The sequence below is a fragment of the Peromyscus californicus genome, unplaced genomic scaffold (assembly GCF_007827085.1).
Source record: "Peromyscus californicus insignis strain IS unplaced genomic scaffold, ASM782708v3 Scaffold_8__1_contigs__length_139910024, whole genome shotgun sequence".
Lineage (NCBI taxonomy): Eukaryota > Metazoa > Chordata > Mammalia > Rodentia > Cricetidae > Peromyscus > Peromyscus californicus.
The window spans coordinates 17612403-17632847 of record NW_026294606.1 but is presented as its reverse complement, the minus strand read 5'-3'; the positions used below and the strand labels follow the sequence as shown (position 1 = coordinate 17632847).

At 38.2% G+C, this 20445-nt stretch overlaps 1 protein-coding gene across 2 annotated transcripts in view; it reads right to left on the bottom strand.

The window, feature by feature from the left end:
- Window positions 1-20445, bottom strand: part of Nup153 (nucleoporin 153) — a 56074-nt gene that overhangs the window by 12623 nt on the left and 23006 nt on the right. The window contains exons 9-16 of one of the 2 annotated variants that reach the window (XM_052727823.1): window positions 18612-18758; window positions 14431-14477; window positions 13892-14018; window positions 10849-10986; window positions 10266-10361; window positions 8945-9029; window positions 4941-5063; window positions 1266-1874 (exon numbers count right to left, since the gene is read on the bottom strand). In XM_052727823.1, the coding sequence (XP_052583783.1) occupies window positions 1266-1874; window positions 4941-5063; window positions 8945-9029; window positions 10266-10361; window positions 10849-10986; window positions 13892-14018; window positions 14431-14477; window positions 18612-18758 (1372 nt within the window). The remainder of the gene's footprint in view (window positions 1-1265; window positions 1875-4940; window positions 5064-8944; window positions 9030-10265; window positions 10362-10848; window positions 10987-13891; window positions 14019-14430; window positions 14478-18611; window positions 18759-20445) is intronic. The other variant, XM_052727825.1, reaches the window with a different exon arrangement.

The following is a 20445-nucleotide window of genomic DNA, read 5'->3' as shown; positions in this document are numbered from 1 at the left end:
AACAGAGACAAATATACATACACACAAGAACTACCCTCCACCCCTCAAAATAAAATGAGGGCTGGAGGCAAAGTCAGGTAACTTGTAATTCCAGGCCAAGTTTGGTGTGTGTGTGTGTGTGTGTGTGTGTGTGTGTGTGTGTGTGTGTGTGTGTGTGTGAAATTCCAGACCAGCAAAGCTTACAAATAGTTAGATCCTATCTAAAAACTAGTTAAGAAAAAATTAAAATTTGACCAAATCAGCCGTCTGCTAAAAATAACAGGGCATTGTGCCCAGAGTAAAGCTGGTGTTGTTTTCATACCAACACAGGATTCCGTTGTTCCTTCATAATTTACTTCCTGGTCCAAAGTTTCATTAACCATCTGTCAACTCAGAGTTCTGCTTTCCTACATGACTTTTCTAAGGTGAGGAAGATAGATGGTGCCAGATGGGAAGAGTCAAATATTTTGGAATGAGGATTCTGACAGCTCATTTTTGACACCAGAAGAAATTAGAAATAGGGGAACATGATTCAAGAACTCAGGCAAGGAATCTGGCTAGTAACAGAGCCTCACATTACAGAAGTAACCTACATACCCACCCACAGCTAACGTAACAAAAATAGTAGTCTTAACTCCTAAGATAAACATGTTACTTGCTGTCCATACTACCACACACTTCCAAAACAAATTTAAAAATGAATTTGTAGTAATTCTTCTAGCTTTGAACAAAGGTTTTAAAAAAAGACCTCAAACCAAATTCTACTTCTCTAACCAAGTTAAGAGTTTTTCACCAATTAATTAATTACAATCACTGCACAATCTGGTAGACAGCACATGGCTACAGATGGCACCAATAATAGTAAAAAACAGACACTAGCATAAAGCGTTGACTGCCTACCTCTTCAAGAACCTTCTGTAAATGACCACTCACCATCCTCATTTCTACAGACAAAAGAAGACAAGGCATGAAGGTCTGAGAAAGACTGCCCCATTCTGAGAGCTTTCAGCATCTTCACTTGTCAAGCAGTCAATTACCGCAAGAGGAATATTTCCAGTAACACTACACAGAAAAGGCAGGTACAGTATAGAATGAACCAGTTCACAAACTATTCTGAGTGAACAGGTAGTCTACCGTAAACCACAAGGTAGTTTTTAAAAATTTAAGGTGTAAAAAGAAATATTCATCTGAAACCGTTTACACCACCAGGATCGTTATTAACTGTTTCACAGTTGAATGTTCTATTAAGTAATGAGCAAACTATTCCATACAGCTGTAAAACATACCTGGTTTCTCAGACATACAGGAGACACATTTATTGTCTTCTGCCTTATTACAAACACAGCATACTGGACACTCCCAAGATCCCACAGGCCTTTTGAATTTATCTCCAAATCCTAGTGTACCAGTGGTCACAGTGCAGCTAGAAGAGGAAGCAGTCACAGGACTTTCTGAAGCCACCGCCAGTGTAAGGATTCGCTTCACACCAGTGCCAGGTTTGGGTGTTTCACAGGCTACACATTTTACTGCTTCAGGCTTATTTTGCACTAAACAGGTATCACAATCCCAAGTTCCTACTGCTGGTTTAAATGTGTCTCCAAAACCTGTCCCTGACGTAGAAGCTGGTTTGTCACTTTTGCTTGGTGTCCCAATTCCAGTCTGTTTAGCAGTTTCTTTCGGTGATAGTTTTGCTGCTTGACAGGCTATACACTTATTGTCTGTGACTTTGTTCTGGAGTAGACATGTGTCACACTGCCACGATGATCCTGCTTTTAAACTTTCTCCAAACTCAATTCCACTAGAAGAAAAAGTACTTATTGCTGGTCTTGTATAAACCACCGAACTTGTAGTGGTGGGCTGAACAGCAGGAGAATCAACCTTTGGTGACATAAAGCCTACAGTGGGGAAAAAAAGAATGTTCTTTTAAAATGAGGCAGTGGGGCTCTCATCAAAGCATTAACTGTAACATTATTATGGAAGGAAAACATTTACATTATTACCGGGTTAATATGACCTGAGAAGGACTAAAGTTTTTTCAAATTACTTACTCAATCATACTTAATATGGGTATGACATTTAAACCTACTTAAAATTCTATAAATATTTTTAGTTGTGCACCTAGCCTTTAACAGCTGAGCCCAAAATGTGTAGCCCAGGGTGGTCTCAAACTTGTGATCCCCCTGCCTCCACCTCCTTCAGCAAATCCTACTGGCATGCGCCACCACCACCTGGTTGTGGTGGTGCACGCCTTTAATCCCAGCACTCTGGAGGCAGGATCAGGCGGATCTCTTTGAGTTTGAGGCCAGCCTGGGCTGCAGAGCAAGTTCCAGAACAGACACCAAACTACCCAACAAAACCATCTCAAAATTCCAAAATAAATGAATGAATGAATGAATTCTATAAATATAAAAATAGGTCATCTTTACACTACATACACATCACTTTCTCCCTCTACAACTTTCTAGTCTGGTGCCTTCATTTGAACTTACTGTCCAGTACCACTGCTGTCCACGTTTTACTCTGCTTCCCTGTAGCAATGAACTTATTATTACACTTAGTCTTCCTCCTCATCCATCCCTCCTAGGTATTCACATAGCTGTGTCAAATGACTGCAATATCTATAATCTCTTGAATGTTGCTTAGTCCTAATCCATTGCTGTAGTATTGGGTACCTTCAGTAACTCTGGCTGAGTCAAATAGACAGTAACTATCTGACAGATGTTCGTCCAATATGCAAGAAGAGTGTAAGGCTATTTTGTGATAGGGTCTTACTATCTAGCTGAGGTCAACCTTAAGCTCATCACCTCCTGCCTCTTAAGTGCTGGAATTACAGTGAACACCACCAAGCCTAGACCAAGGATCATCTTTAATTACAGTAAACTTTAAGAGAGCATAGTTTGATGAAAATCCCAAAGATGTGACAAACCCTCTGGACGAGCCTAGAAACACAAAGTGATTAAGACCCAATCTATCCTCGTGAAGAGGAATTGTAGTGACATAAACTCAAGTCAAATGCATGAAATCTCTCTTCAATACAATTTCTGAGTACTTTAATTTAGTAAAAATTAAAGGTGTATTTTGACAAGTAAAAATATTCACATGGAACTATGGGTTGGAAGTAGGGTATCTGTCATTAAGTTGATTCACTGAACTACTGACACATGCCTAGGAAATATGTTTACTTAAAACAAGCTACCTTTCACATTGCATACACCACCACCATCAGGGATCTGGTCCTCCAGCCTTTAGTGCCACAGAAAAGAAACTCAGAAGATTGGTAAAGTTTTTCTACTGGTATCAAGATATTACCCAGACGGGCATAGTAGGGCACATCTTTTTTTTTTTTTTTTTTTTTTTGTTTTGTTTTGTTTTTTGTTTTTTGTTTTTCGAGACAGGGTTTCTCTGTGTAGCTTTGCGCCTTTCCTGGAACTCGCTTTGGAGACCAGGCTGGCCTCGAACTCACAGAGATCCACCTGGCTCTGCCTCCCGAGTGCTGGGATTAAAGGCGTGCGCCACCACCGCCCGGCAGTAGGGCACATCTTTAAGCCTAGCACTTGGGAGGCAGAAGCAGGCAAATCATTTTGAGTTTGAGACAACCTAGTTAACACAGTGACACGATGAGTTTCCAGGCCAGCCAGGGTCACAAAGACTCAATTTGTTTCTGTTTAAAGTTTAATTAAATAAAAGGGGACAGGATTATGAAGGCAAAATGTAGCTCGAAATGTCTATGTGAGAAAAAGCTACACCTTTGGCCCTGCCCAATAATTGGTAGTTCTAGTCCATGTACTTTGGAGTTCAGCCATACCTCCTGTGCAGGCAACATGTACTATCTGTAAAGGGAAGAAACTGAACCCAAACAACCTAATCCTTTAAACCTTGTTAAAGAGGACAAGGCTGCTTTTTAAACCTTAATTAAACACTGAACATGTCTACTGAGTAAATCTACATTCCTTCTGAGCTATTAGGTTACCTTATTTATAAACAGCTTTACATCCAAATACAAATTCACTACAATTCAAACTATGAACACTCTCTTGTGATTTCAAATTGAAAATGTATGCCTATTTAGTTACCTATGGTACCCTGACTTGATCATTAGGGTTTTAAAGATATACTGAAGTTTTATACTATATCTGAGTACATATAAAAATGTAATTAAAAAATTAACGTTGCACTACCCACTAACTTTCAAGTCTTGAGCATTACCCTCCAAACATGCTACACTGGCAAACAGCCTAGCTGTACATATACCAAACCGAAGACTAATGTGAGATGGTAGTTCAATGCTTTTATCAGAGAAAGACAACAATAAAAACGGTGACATCTTCTCTTTCTATATTCACAACTTAGGGATAGATTTCCCTATTAATGGAGTCCTTGAATGACAAAGAATTAAGTGAAAGTTTTGACAGAATTTATACAGCACAGTATCTACCAGATTCACAAGTCACCTTACTGCTGTGGGATGTTCTGTATGGCAAATGTGTTGCTGATTGGTCAATAAATAAAACACTGATTGGCCATTGGCTAGGCAGGAAGTGTAGGCGGGACAAGGAGGAGAATAAAGCTGGCAAGTGGAAGGCTGAGTCAGAGAGACACTGTCAGCCGCCACGATGACAAACAGCATGTGAAGATGCCGGTAAGCCACGAGCCACGTGGCAAGGTATAGATTAATAGAAATGGATTAATTTAAGCTTTAAGAACAGTTAGCAAGAAGCCTGCCACGGCCATACACTTTGTAACCAATATATAAATCTCTGTGTTTACTTGGTTGGGTCTGACAGCTGTGGGACTGGCAGGTGAGAGAGATTTGTCCTGACTGTGGGCCAGGCAGGAAAACTTAAGCTACACCTTACTATGCATTTACTTGTATTTTTTTAAAAACTTAAATTGTAACAACATTCATGACCCCATAAGTTTGCAATAGAGATTGTTACAATCACAAGGGCAGCCGCACTTACCAGGGGTTTTCAGAATGTCTAGAACACTTCCTTCTCTCAGGATCTTTGCGGGTGTAAAAGGGTCTTCACAAGTGGCACTTCGCTTCTTATAGCTTGAACTATTCACTACAGTGTTATCTTGAGCTGTAATTTTTAAATTATAAAAGTTATTAAGCCAAGAGGGAAAAAAAAAACCCAGCGGACTTGAGTTAAAACCATTTTCAAAACAACTTTTTGATCAGTTTCTAAAACTCTGAAAAACTCACCCCAATTGAAAAATAATGGACAAATAACAAAGAGCAGAGTTAAACTGCCATCGCAAAAGTAAAAACACTTTTTCTTTTTTTTTTTTTAAAGATTTATTTATTTATTATGCATACAGTGTTCTGCTTGTGTGTACACCTGCATGGCAGAAGAGGGGACCAGATCTCATTATTGATGGTTATGAGCCACCATGTGGTTGCTGGGGATTGAACTCAGGACCTCTGGAATAGCAGCCAGTGCTCTTAACCACTGAGCCATCTCTCCAGCCCCCGTAAAAACACTATTTCTTACATTGTACATTCCCTCACAAACCACTCTGCAGAGAAAAAGGTAATAAAGATGACAATTGTCAGCCCATAAGTTCTCTGGAAGGCAAACAGAAGCACTAGCCAGACATGACAAATGAGAAGTTTGTCCAATGCCTGATATAATAGATATATATAATTTGATCAGTCAAATAGCAATTTAAAAAACAAACCAAAGCAACTTTCAACTGGTTTCACATCTAGAAATCCATACTACAATTAAAAATATCCTTCAATTATAGTACTGAAAAACATGTATTATAGTATTCAACAATAAGGATCTTATTATATGAATTATCAGATAGAGACAACAGAATGCTATGCACTCCACAAAAATTATTCATAAAGTATAACTGGTAAAGCAGATTAGAAAACAAAACTTTCATCTAGAGATTAGCAGGTGCTGATAATGGCTGGATGAGTAATTGTCAGACCTTGCTTTCATATTTTATAATCATAACTTAGTAAACATAAGGCAAAGTAACTTTTTATTAGTTTTCTTTTCTTTTTTTAAAGATTTATTTATTTATTATGTATACATTGTTCTGCTTGCATGTATCCCTTCAGGCCAGAAAAGGACACCAGATCTCATTACAGATGGTTGTGAGCCACCATGTGGTTGCTGGGAATTGAACTCAGGACCTCTGGGAGAACAGCCAGTGCTCTTAACCTCTGAGCCATCTCTCCAGCCCTAGTTTTCTTTTAATATTTATGTGTATACTTTGCCTGCATGTATGTATATGCATGCCTGGTGCCCACGCAGGCTAAAAAAATGAGTCAGATCCCACGTAGGTACTGGGAAATGAAGAGTAAGAGTAGTCAGTGCTCTCAACCTCTCAGATACATGTAGCCATAGCTAGCTTTAACACAGCTGGCCTTGGAACTTCCACTCCTCCTGCCTCAGTCTCCCCAGTGCTTCTAAGAGTCACTACTCTCAGCAAAAGCAAATTTTTAAGGACAACCTGAAATGTACTCTGTTGTGGGATGTCCTTCTGTATGCTGTGAATATGTATTGCTCTCATTAGTTGAAAATAAAGCTGTTTGGCCAATGGTGAAGCAAGATAAGGTTAGGCAGTACAATCAAACTGAGGACAGATATGAAGAAAGGCGGAGTTGGGGCAGAAACAAGCCATTCACCAAGGATCAGGATGCCAAAGGACCGGTAAGCCGCAGACCACATGGGAATGCATAGCTTAGTAGAAATGGGTTAATTTAAATGTAAGAGCTAGTCAGTAATAAGCCTGAGCCGTCAGCCACGCATTTATAATTAATATAAGCCTCTGTGGTAATTTGGGAAGCAGCTGATGGGTATTTGGGAGTAGAGAGTTGCTAGCGGGACAGAAACTTCTGCCTACGTGACAGAAAGAGGAATTAGCGGGGCGGTGGTGGCGCACGCCTTTAATCCCAGCACTCGGGAGGCAGAAGCAGGCGGATCTCTGTGAGTTCGAGGCCAGCCTGGTCTACAAAGTGAGTTCCAGGAAAGGCGCAAAACTACACGGAGAAACCCTGTCTCAAAAAAACAAAAATAAATAAATAAAAAGGAAGGAAGGAAGGAAGGAAGGAAGGAAGGAAGGAAGGAAGGAAGGAAGGAAAGAGAAAGAAAGAAAGAAAGAAAGAAAGAAAGAAAGAAAGAAAGAAAGAAAGAAAGAAAGAAAGAAAGAAAGAAAGAAAGAAAGAAAGAAAGAAAGAGTAATTAAAGAAAACACTTGCTCCTTTCACAAAATTAGTCATGACCTCGACATATTCTTTTTGTTTTGTCTGAAATGTGAACTTGCAGTCCAAGCTGGTCTCAAACTCGCAACTACAGGCACTGCACACCATCTCCACATTTCAATCAGTTTCTTTAAATGATAAAAGTTGCGAGAAATGGTCGTGTTGCAAGAACACATACCTCTCAAGATTCCACTCATAAATATATCTGTGACCAACTCCTAAAAATTCAAGAAGCAATAAAATGCAAAGCTTCTTTAACCAACTGCCAGTCATCTACTATTAAAACATTAGCAAAACTCAGAATGATGAATTTCTGTCTTTGAAAATAGTCTTAAGATTGCTCAATTCAAGGATTTTCCTCAAGTTCATAATAACATTGAAGAAAATAACTAACAGTAAGAATTGAAACTGAAATTGCTTGCTACGTTCTATGACACAGAGCTGTTTCACCCACTTTGGGAGGGCACAGACCAACTTTTTCTGGGCCCTTTCTTTCCGTTGTCTATGTATGGGTCTTATTGCTCAGAGCCCAGAAAATCCAAACCCCTCCTAACTTCTATGTCCTAACTGCTTTTTCTTTTTGGTTTAATAACACACATTTTTAAAGACAAGATCTAGGGTTTTTAGACCTTTGAGCAGATATCTGAAAAACACTGTGGACAGGACAAGACCCCCCAACTGATGTCTGTACTCACAACATTGCATATGCTCTTACTCAGTATCCCATGGTCACTCCTTAACTACTATTTCACTCGCTCTCATATAAAAACCAATGTGGGGTGGGCAGTAAGCAGTGGTGGCGCACACCTTTTATCCCAGCCTTTAGTTCCAGCACTCAGGAGGCAGAGGCAGGAGGATTTCTTTGAGCTGGAGGTGAGCCTGGTCTACACAGTGAGTTCTAAGACAGCCAGGGATGGGTACAGACCCTGTTGAAAAACAAAAGCAAACCCCCCTCCAAAAAAAAGACAACAAAGTATCAGAATAAAAACTAAGTCTGTGTGTGTTTGTGTGTGTGTGTGTGTGTGTGTGTGTGTGTGTGTGTGTGTGTGTTAATCAAGCCATTTATTCAGCATGGAAGGCAAGGGCTTTTAAGACTTAATGCAACTTCTCCAACCTCATGACAAAGCACATGCAAGTGAGTCCACTGCTCCTGTCCCTGTTCCCCGTTTCCTTTTCCTTCTTGGGTAAAATATCCTTGCTCAAAATTCTTGACCTAGGGAATTAAAACTCAGATGCTTTCTTATTTCCCAAACACCAAAAACCACCACCACCACCACAAAAACCTGTTTTGATGATCTAATTTCATTCACTTAATGATGCAGTGTTTCTTCAGTTCAAAACTTATGTACCACTAATTTGAAACCAGCAAAATGCATAAGTAAAAATGTTTGTGAAGTGAAAGAAACCCCAACAATTAGGTCCACAACTACAATGATAAACCTTCAGTTTGTAATAAGATGTGACAAAAAATTTAGTGTCTTATTCTGACTAGCTATAGTGAATAAATGCATTATTATGGCCAGCACACCATAAACCAAGCTACAACAGTTAAAAATGACTCACGATAATTAATTAAAAAAAAAAAAAAACCACTGCTGGAATGGCTTCCACTAACTTTTCAGAGCTGATTTCCTTCAAATGAAAGCACTTTCAAGAATGACCAAAGGAGAATTGAAGTGCTCCCCTTAACACATGGGTTTGGTTTTTATTTTGTAAAGATTGTGAAGCATATTTTTCACTTACCTGAACTACTTAAAATTGGTTCTGAAGAACTATTAGAGCCAGAAAGTTCTGTTTTCGCAACAGGCACACTAAATGTAAATCCAATCTATAATGAGAAAAGGCTATTTTTCAGCTGTCAGAATATCATGAAACAAATAACAGAACTTAGTTTTACATCACATCAAAAGGTATGCTAAATATCACTGGTCATAAATAAGATAGCTTTTCATATTTTGTAATTCCTAAATTTAGAACTTATAAACCAAGTACCTAGTACACTGATGCTGAGCTCTAGTCCCAAATCAGGGAGGCTAAGAAAGTACTTGAACCAGTTTGAAGTCAGCCTAGGCAACATAACCAGATACTATCTCGAATAAATGAATGAAAAACTCAGTGAATAAAAAATTATATTAACAGCATTGTCAGTTTGACAGCATTTTTAACTGTTTATGCATTTTCTTCTTTCAAAGCATTATATAAAATATTCAAGAGATCCTAATCCCCAGGCCTTGAGCTTTTGAACACCATCTTATAAAAATACGAGGTTTGGGGGACAAGGATGCAAGAAAACTGCATTTATCTGTTAACACTTAGCTATGACAAAAACCAAGTATACAGCCAAAACCCTGAAAACAAGCCAAATGTGGTCTCTGATCCCAGCACCCAGGAAGCGGAGGCAGGTGATCTCTGTGAGTTCAAGGCTAGCCTAGCCTATATAATGAGCTCCAGGCCAGCCATCGCTACACAGTGAGATCATTTCTCAAAAAAACAAAACAAAAAACCTAAAGACAGTATGTAAAAGATGATATATATGATGGAAGTGTATACAACAGGAACATTACATGTATATATTATTCTTACCCAATAGTTCCCAATTACAAAGAAACAAATATATACTGTGTAACAATACTCCAAACAGAATTGTTCAAGACTAAAATGATTCGAGAGATTTTAAATGCAATTATGATGTAGCTGCCAACATCTTTTCATCTAATCTTCAGGAGACAGCAATTTATCAGCATTATAGGATAGTCTGAAGTTACAAGAAAACACTGACTATATATACTATATTGAAGCCATGCTAAATTTCTAGAGTATAAATGAATGCAAATGAATGTCCTTCTTTGGGGATAACTGAAAAAGTACTAATGAAATCAAAACATCTTAACTGTAAACGCACAAATGACACAGAGAAGATGCGCACACACACACATATCTAAACGTGTACTGAGGAATACAATACATTTGTTTCCTGTACACTCAATTTTTAATTAGGTTTGATTTAAAAACAAAACGCTATGGCTTTGAAATCAATAATGAACTGTCCTTATTTGGTACTTACAGATGCTGGAGGTAGCATATCTGCCTGTGTAGATTTTACAATGGGAGATGAAAATGTGAACATAGGACTGCCAGTGCTGCCCAGAGAGGTCTGTACCTGGGTTTCCATAGTAGTGAGAAATGACACAACAAAAAGATAGTAAGAAGACTGAATGATAAAATAGACTTTAAGAAAATATTTTAAAGAAATAAAAGCACTCTTTCCATTTAAATTTAAAATACTTTTGACTTCTTAAAACACTGACTAGCAACTGCTTTTTCCTGAACTGGAAATACTGTTGGAGACCAACTTTCTCACTTTGGGTCTAGTGCATAGACTTTGAGATTGGAATACTCTCACTATAAATATACATTTTAAAAAATAATAAAACACCGTTTTCTCTTCTTGCGGTGTGTGGGGGGGAATGTTCCCCAACATGAAAAAGGCCCTAGAATCAATTCCCAGCACCAATTCCTCAATATTTTTTCTCTTCTTAGCTTTGAGTTACTGATTTTTACAATGAAAAGCCATTTTTTTCTTTTTTTAAGTATTGGATTAAAAGGAGTAAACCAGAAGTCACCACACTCACACAGTGGTTCTGTACCTTGTTTGGTAATGGCTGAGAAGAGCTGACCGGTGACGATGAGGAAGCTGAGATCACAGGGGAACTAAAACTGAAGGTAGGCAGTGAGGAGCTGCTGATTGGTAGAGAGATCTGCGGTAACACTGGTGCTTCCACTTCCTAAAACACAGCATGTTTTGTGACGATGTCATCTTTCATGTCATGCTTTTATCTACTTATTTTCAAGGAGAACTGACATAGTTGTGAGCAAGTTTAAACAGGAAGAAAGAAAAGAGGTCCCATGCAATATTAACAAGAGCTCTTGAGTTAAAAACCTAAGTAAAAGACTTCAAATCCCAGTTGTGCCACCAACTGCCATGTAACTTAATTTTAGCACCAATTTTCTATTTTATAAAAATGAGAGGGGAGGCAGCAAGTTGACCGAGTAGGTAGAACTGCTTGCAGCAGAAGCTTGACAACCTGAGTTCTATCCCCAGAGCCCAAGTGGAAGGAGAACCGACTCCTAAAAGTTGTCCACTAACTTCTACACAAGCACTGTGGCACATGTACCCTCTCCCCCGACCCCCGTAAGTATTTTTTAAATGGGGGGAAAATGTCTTCCTCTGTACCACAATTATGATTCCACTATGAAACAAAGCCATACATGGCATTGAGAGTACAACCACGTACACATGCGCCACCCCCCCAAACACATAAATTAAAAAACTAAAAAAAAAAAAAAAAAACAGATCAGCCGGGCGGTGGTGGCACACACCTTTAATCACAGCACTCGGGAGGCAGAGCCAGGCGGATCTCTGTGAGTTCGAGGCCAGCCTGGTCTACAGAGTGAGATCCAGGACAGACACCAAAACTACATGGAGAAACACTATCTCGGAAAAACAAAACACAAAGCTTTTGTAAAACCAAACACAGATGTGAAATCCAACTTTAAAGTCAAATATAAACTGAACTGGGGAGATGATTCAGTGGCAAAAAAGCACTTTTTTGACCATTGTGAGGACCTGTATTCAAATCTAAGAATCCACATAAAGCCAGAGGCAGTCTGTAATCTCAGTGTTCCCATGACAAATGGGAGGCAAGAATTCCCAGAATTCTGCCAGCCAGCTACCCTGGCACGAACAGCTGCAAACAATGGAGAGACCCAGTCTCAAACAAAATGGAAAGCAAAAATCAATGATTGAGGTTGTCCTGTGACCTCTACACATGTACCCTGGCACATGTGTGCCCACAATCACACATATCAGAAAAAAATTCATCGTCAATTAAATATAAGTTTTAAACTTTAGGGGTCAATAAGCATAATGAGAAACTTTAATTAGAAACAACTAAGTCAAAGCATTACTCCCCTGGCTCAGTGATTAAGAGCAGTTCCAGGGATCCAGGTTCAATTCCCAACACACCAGATGGTGGCTCACAACTGTCCATGGCTCCAGTTCCAAGGAATCTGATGCCCTCTTCTATCCTTCATGGGTACTGCATGCACATGGTGCAGACCTAACATGCAGTCAAAACACCCATATATATAAATTTTAAAAACCCCCTACAATCCAAAATTTAAATGAACTAGTAACTTGAACATCTTCTTAGAGGGTGGTGAGAGCCTTAAATGAGTTAGCTTGGCTGAAATCACTCTTAAAGACTGAAATGGGGACTGGAGAGATGGCTCAGTGGTCAGGATCACTGGCTGCTCTTCCAGAGGTCCTAAATTCAATTCCCAGCAACCACATGGTGGCTCACAACCATCTATATAGTGGGATCTGATGCCCTCTTTTGGCAAAAGGCGTACATACAGATAGAGCACTCATATACATAAAGAAAGTAAATAAATCTAAAAACAAAATAAGAAGCCTGAATGAAACGGGAGCTGTTTCAACTCAAAAGGTAGGAAATGAGCAAACTCCGGACAGTCAACTTAACCAGTCTTCAACTAGTCCCTATCTTCTGTAGCTAAACAACACCTACAAGCTCGGTTCTTTTTTAAATTGTATCTTAATTATATGTTTGTGTTCCACACGTGTGCAGACACACGTGTGCTGTAGAGCACATGTGGCAGTTAAAAGACAACCCACAGAAGTCAAATCTCTTCTTCCACCACGTAGGTCCCAGGAATGAACTCAGGTTCCAGACTTGTAGCAGGGACCCCCCACCCACTTAGCTACCTCACCAGTCCAAGAACTTATCCTAATGAAAAAATTTACAAAATCCAATAGGGAAAATAGGAATGAAGAAAAACTTAAATGGTCATAAAACACATACAAAAAACTACTCCTTCCCATTAAACAAGAAAATGCAAAATAAAATCCCAATGACATTTTACAGCTATCACACCAGCAATGAGTCCAAACAAAACAGTGCTAGTAAAGAAAAATAAATTGATGGTCCACCTATGATCGTGTGAAGTGTTGTGAAGAGGAATACAGTAAAGTCAAACACATTTAACGACATGTGCCAACCCCTGCAGTCCAACAGTCCCATTCTTAGGTAAATATCCTCCAGACCAAACTGCACATGGCAAAGGAGAAGTGTATAAATATTCACCTTAGCACATACTGGGAATCAGCCCAAATGTACCCTGATGAGAGAATGGATTAATTGTAGTAAATCTGCACAAAGGATAAATAGCAGAGAAATTTAAAACCCATCGTTCCATTTAACATGAAGTATCACACATACAGAGAGAGAGAGACGACTAACAAAAATGAGAGAATGAAAGGAGGAGGGAGGGAGGAAAGGAGGGAGGGAGGGAGAGAGAGGGAAGGGGGGCTAACAAAAGTACATAGTATTAATCATATGTACATTTGAAAAATAAGCAAAACCCCAAGGCAGTGTCCAGAGAATCAAATAATTTCAATGGGAATAACCTACATAAAAAATGGTGTTTCTATTTTAAGTTATTTTATGCAATTCATGAAGTTAAGGCTCCTAGGTTAGGTTTTGGATAGGCACAGTCTAAAGGATGGTTTCAAATGGTGGATAATTTTCAATCCAAGTCTTCCCCAAGTCCCATTCCTGTGGGTCTCACCTCACCACCACCATTTCAAAGTTCTATAAAATAGGAGCCTACCTCCTCCTCTGGGGGTTTAGAAGCAACAAAGCGTGTTCTCTCTCTTCTCATCTTGCCACCTCCACCACCTACTCCAGAAGATAAACCGTTGGCTGCAGGAATACTGAAATTGGGGTATGAAAAGCCACTAGCAAATAAAAAGAAAATTACAATTGATATATTATTTTGTCCCGGAAATTGTTAAATGAATATTCAACTACCAGAAGAGCTAACAAGACAATCAATAAATAGCAAAACATAAATTTTTCTACATTTCTTTTGTGTATGTGTGCGAGCATATGAGAGCACACATGATCATCACATGGAGAGCTTGTGAGGGTAATGGGACAGCTTTGGGGAGTCAATTCTCTGCTCCCACTATGTGGGTTCTAGAGATTGAACACAGGGTTTCAGGCTTGGTAGCAAGTGCCTTGACCTGCTGAGCCAACTCACTGCTCCCCTAAATATATTTTTAATTTTCTTAATCTTCGAGACTATTATAAATATGAACCTTACAAAATAAATATAAAGAAATCCAGTTATATATGAAATGACATTACCTTTCTTGCTCTCTATTTTGTCTTGAGATATTTTTTTCATTTATAGTCTGGAAGAAAAAAACAGAATGAAGATTTTATTTAAAACAATTTTTTGTAGGGGTGGGATAGTAATAAGAGAAGCATGCCTCAAAAGAAAAAGAAAAAAAAAAAAAGAAGCATGTCTCAAACTCAGTATGAGTCTTAAACTGGATTTGAATTCCAGATCCTGTTGCCTCCACCCACCAAGTGCTGGGATATAAGAATGAGTATGTCTGGCTTAAATTTTTTTCTTTTTTGGTGATGGGATTGACTCAGAGCCTTAACATGCAGGACAAGTACCACTGAAAGCTACATCCATAGCTTCAAATTTTCTTAATAACATGCTTTATCCTATAAACATTTGGAATTAGAAATTTGGTGATTTTTTTAACAAGTCCTGGAATATGTAATTTAGACATGTTCTCTGAATGCTAACCAAGAGTTACAAATGTACTACTTACTATAATTTGTGAGTGAGTGTGTTTGTGTGTGTGTATACAAATGTCATTCATCATGTATTTACCAAAACACTAGTACAAAGTTCCCACTGACTTGGGGGGATCACTTTCCTTCTTGCACACTAAATGAACATGTAATTTAATAAGGACAGAATCTCTGAGATGTAAATTCCTCTCACTGAAAAGAACTAAGGCTTCCTGTACAAACGGCCAGTTACATAGAGAGCTAGAAATGTCCAAGACTCTGAATTGCCTTGCAATATAAAAAGTAAGGTGCTCAAAAAATGATGGGTCATAGTAAAAGGGCATAAAAGATTCTATTCAAAGACTTTATTAAATTGAGAATTCAGTTGAAGTAAACCAAATACAGAAAAGAAATTCTTTATAGCAAAAGGTTAACCACTACATGGAGAAAGAACAATGGAATTAAAGATCCACCACAGTGCAATCAACAAACAGCTTCAGGCAAGAATTCTCAAAAATGCTAATGAGATCAAAAATAGGCATGCCTGAGCACTAAGAAGAGCCCAGCCCAGCCCTTCTTCAGTGGTTAACCAAGAATAATCAGAATCTAGGTCCATCCAGAACAATCTCACACTGCTGGACACAGTAACTGACTTTTATTTTTCAAGACTATTCAAGGATAATGGAGACAGAGACAAAGATACAACAACAACTACAAGTCATAATCTTGGGACATTTTTCTTTTGGGACAACTGCTTAACATCTAAAATAAAGCCTGTAGATCTGTTTTGCACCAACATTCATTATTGGGTCTGAATGCTATTACGTATTACATATGGGAAGTCCTAAACTGTAGGATAAGCAGAGAAAAAATTAAAGCAAATATAGTGAAATCTAGGTTTCTTTTTTCTTACAAGCTGAGATGTAGTTCTGTGGCAGAGCACTTACCTCACAAGCCTAAGGCCCTCTAACACTAATAACAACAATAGCAATAATGAAAAAAGTTTTAAATCTTGAGAATCAGAAATTTCAAAAGGGAATCTTAATGACAAAATGTTAAGGAGTAATGAATGAAGATAAGCAAGGACACGAGTGCTGCAGGCCACAGGAAAGTGTAATGGGATCCAGCTACTATCACAAAAGCTACACTTGGAAAGGTCAAGGACTTTTCCGAAGATCAAGCCATGGCTTAAGAAGTCTTGGTGATATTTTAGCTTTTGTATATATATATTAGCTGATTCCTACAATGATTTTCTTGTATGCTGTTTGCTTCCAAGAACTCCTAACAGTGTATTTATCTAAAATACCTATCAGGCATCCAAGGCAAAATGATCTCCTGAACTAAGGTAACACCCTTATGGAAACAAGGCCTGTCTCCTAGGTCAGGAGGGTAGCTTTATTTCTTGTTAAGTTTAAACTGAGACCCTCCTTTCTTATACAGCCTTACTAACATTATAGACTCCTAACTTCTTACCTAACCACTTCTAGGAATGCAGACTGAGCACATAAATCCCCTTTTCTTGATATACTAACCGATCATCAGCTCTCAACTGACCTCCTTTACCACTCCCTTTTTAGGTTGTAAAAGAAAGCCTGATGGTCACTCCCTGAGGAAAACTCTTGTCTGCCTTCATGACCCTGCAAGAACTCAAGCCTGGTGACCTTGCTCAGCCAGAGGATGGCTATTGCTTGGTTTTATAACTGAATATGGGAGAGATGAGGGAGCTGAGAGGTATAAGGAGACTTAGAGAAGGTTTGGAGACAGGAGTTGAGGACGAGACAGAGAAAAGAGAACAGAAGAACTAGATAGAACTGGAGAGGAACGAACTATATGGGAAGAACCAGACTGAAGGGCTAGAAGAGAGTACTAGGAACAAGATGGAAGATGAGGAAGGGCCAGATGAGGAAGAACAAGATAAGAGAGAAAGAGATGGGAGAGGAGTTAAGATGGGAAGGAACTAGATGGATGAGAACCTAGATGGAGCAGAACTAAGACAAGAGAATTAAGTTATAACTTAGAGTGGACAGCAGATAAATGTAGATAAAAATCAGGCAAGAAAGGAGCTAGGCATGAGAGCAGAATAGAAGCTGTGGAGAGAGAGAACTGACTCAGAAGAATAAAGTATGTGGACTAAGGAGTTTCGTGTACATACTCATTTCTTATCATCAAAGATTAAATAATCAGCTGGTTGTAGATTCTTCCTGGGCCCTGGGAGGGGGGCTATCAAGGGACTGAACCCCCTTAGTCTCCATTACACGAGTAACCGCTACACTATTCTATCAAATGTGAAGTTTTTCAAGAAGCTGAGCTGTTTTATGAAATTAGAAAAAAGTGTAGGCACAAACAGTAAAATGATACATAAACCCAAAACACTTTAACTAAAATAAATAACACAAGATAATAAACACAGAATGTGAGGTATTTCATAAAACTACCCTTGTCTCTTCAAATACAAACATGCCTACCAATTCCACTCCTAAGAAAAATGAAAATTCATGCCCACAAAAGCATATTTACATAAATGTCTATAGCAGTATTATACATTAAATGAACAGTGAAAAGACCCCAAATATCCCAAATAAGTAATAGTTGAGCCAAGTTCCATAATATGAAACAATATTCTGCCTTTAAAAAAAAAAAACGGTAAAATATTCATATATACTGTAACACAGTACATTATTAAAAAATTCAGGAGAGGGCTGGGCGGTGGTGGCGCATACCTTTAATCCCAGCACTTGGGAGGCAGAGCCAGGCAGATCTCTGTGAGTTCGAGGCCAGCCTGGTCAATAGCACGAAATCCAGGACAGGCACCAAAACTACAGAGAAACCTTGTCTCGAGGAAAAAAAAAAAAAAAAAACAGGAAATAAATGATGATGAAAATGTTCTAAAATTGAACATGGTAATGGCTCAATACCCTTTAGATATGCTAAAACCCCTAAAAGAAAAATATGAAATAGTTAAATTTATGGTACTAAAACACCTCAAAAAATAAACTTTTATGTGGTCTAGAAAGAAAAAAAAAATGATAAGCAGTGTCTGATCTTTGTTTGGATCTTAGTTTAGAGAAACAGATATAAAAAACATTTTAAGCTGGGTGGTGGTGGTGGTGCACACCTTTAATCCCAGCACTCTGTGAGTTCCAGGACAGCCTGCTCTACAGAGCAAGATCCAGGACAGGCACCAAAACTACAAACAGAAACCCTGTCTGGAAAAACGAAAGAAAAAAAATTTAAGTATTTTCTTTTTAAAATGAGTTAATACAGGAGAAATTCTGTCAAAAGATATAACATCTGAAACCTTTTAGAATTCAGCAACACAAATAAGACTCATAGATAAGTAAATTTAACAAAATTTTTCTAGGCAATGAATATATAAAATTTGCCCACACAAATTTGGGATGTGATCTAGGTGAAAGCTATTTTTAAAGGTATGCCAATTCTAACCCCTCACTAGTTAACAGGCATCATACAATTACTAGACTACACCAGCAGAGGTCCTCTATTTACATATTCACTCCAGCCAATATTCAAAGACTGGTTCAAGAAGAAAATAAACTGGTAAAAAATAAATACATTCAGACAGATGTGGTAGTGCACACCTATAATCCAGCATTTAAAAGGTAGAAGCAGTATAACCGGCATGAATGTGAGGTCAGCCCAGTTATCTACTGAGTTCCAGGGCAGCATAGATATATAGCAAGATATCGTCTTAAGAAAACAGAATAAACAAACAAACTCACACTGTTCTTTTTATCTATCCTTTGATTAGTCTTCCTTAAGTCACCAGATGGGGTCAGAGACGGTTTAAAATAGATAGTTCTATTTGTTGCTATGGAAACTGGCTTTGGGGTCATTAGTCTCTGAACAGGGGGATACTGAGAGTCCACCTTATAAGAAAACAGAAATCAAAAATAAACATTTTTATTGATCAGTGGCATATCTAAAAATTATTTCAAAATAGCTAATGTGACCTAGAGACTATTTCCTAGAGAAACAGGCAGACTAAAATAGTAACAGGAAAAAAATGATAAACCAAAGGCATTTAATCTATTGATATGCAAATATACATATATCTAATTTTAAACTATTTTGCAGGACTTTCACACAAGCACACATGTACCCACACAAAATGAAACCGTATTAATAGTCAAGACAACTGAACAAGTCTAACCTTAGCCAAGATGAATTTTGGACACGGCTAAAACTTGTATTTCTGCATTTTCCCAAACATCTGTTTCTATTTCTTTTCATTGGGAATTAAGATAGTTTTTTACAGGGGCCAGGGAGATGACCCAGTAGTTAAAAGCACTTGCTTCTCTGTAGAGGACTGAGTTCAGTTCTCAGCACCTACATGGCACGTTACTTCTACGCCTCCAGTCTCAGGGATATGAGGCCCTCTTCTGGCCTCTAAGGGCACAAGGCATATATATATACATGGTGCACACATATACGTGCAGAAAAACACGCACACAAAAAATAAAATAAAATAATTTTTTAAAAGTTAAATGATTTTTAAATAAGTCATAAAAATTTTCAAATTCATAAACATATATGCAAATCTTTTTCTCCAAAGTGGTTTACCACTATTTTAAAAATAAATGAAACCGCCGGGCGGTGGTGGCGCACACCTTTAATCCCAGCACTCGGGAGGCAGAGGCAGGCGGATCTCTGTGAGTTCAAGGCCAGCCTGGTCTCCAAAGCGAATTCCAGGAAAGGCGCAAAGCTACACAGAGAAACCCTGTCTCGAAAAACCAAAAAAATAAAAAATAAATAAATAAATAAAAATAAATGAAACCAAAGGAATTATATTATGAGTCTAATTGATAAAGCATTATATTAAGACTTCCAGACTGTGACATGAACTGGTTTTGAGGTCTAAGTACCCAAGTGTTTTGCTCATGGTCCTTTGCTACACTGAAATACAGTAAACTCTTGTTGGTGTAAGACAACTGTAAAGTCTAGAACACCCACTGTGTCCATAAACTATCATGCATAGTCCATTCACTCAGCAACAGCTGTCAACAATGCTGGTTTCCAGGGCAAAGCCTTCTGTAAAGCTCCTATAAATCCTCAACTCTGTGAGAAAGTTTGTTATATGTGATACATGATTAATACTGTAATATGGCTTTTTAGTTCCCAGCAACTCATAAACACTTGTAGTATTTTCACTGACAATTTATATTATGGCACAATCTTAAAATTTTACTTTTCTGATATAAATGGGAGTCTGAGGAAAGTTAACATTTCATATTTACAGCATGACAGTGGTTCAAAGCAGAGAGATCCCTCTTACCTAACTACACACATCTAGGTAACCCTAGAAATTCGAATAGTCCTTCCAAGGGGGGAAAAAAACCCTAACTTTCCTCCTGCCCCATATTCGGTAAGAATAATTATAATGATATAGCAACATCTCATTTAATCTCCACAAGTAATTCAGATAATGATAATATTAGTAATTACTTTTAGAGAGCTTAATGTTATAATAAATTCTTTCATAAGTAAGGATTCAGCAATCTACTTTTCCTGGAGGACACTTAAATAGCTATAAATATAAGACAGGATACACCTCTT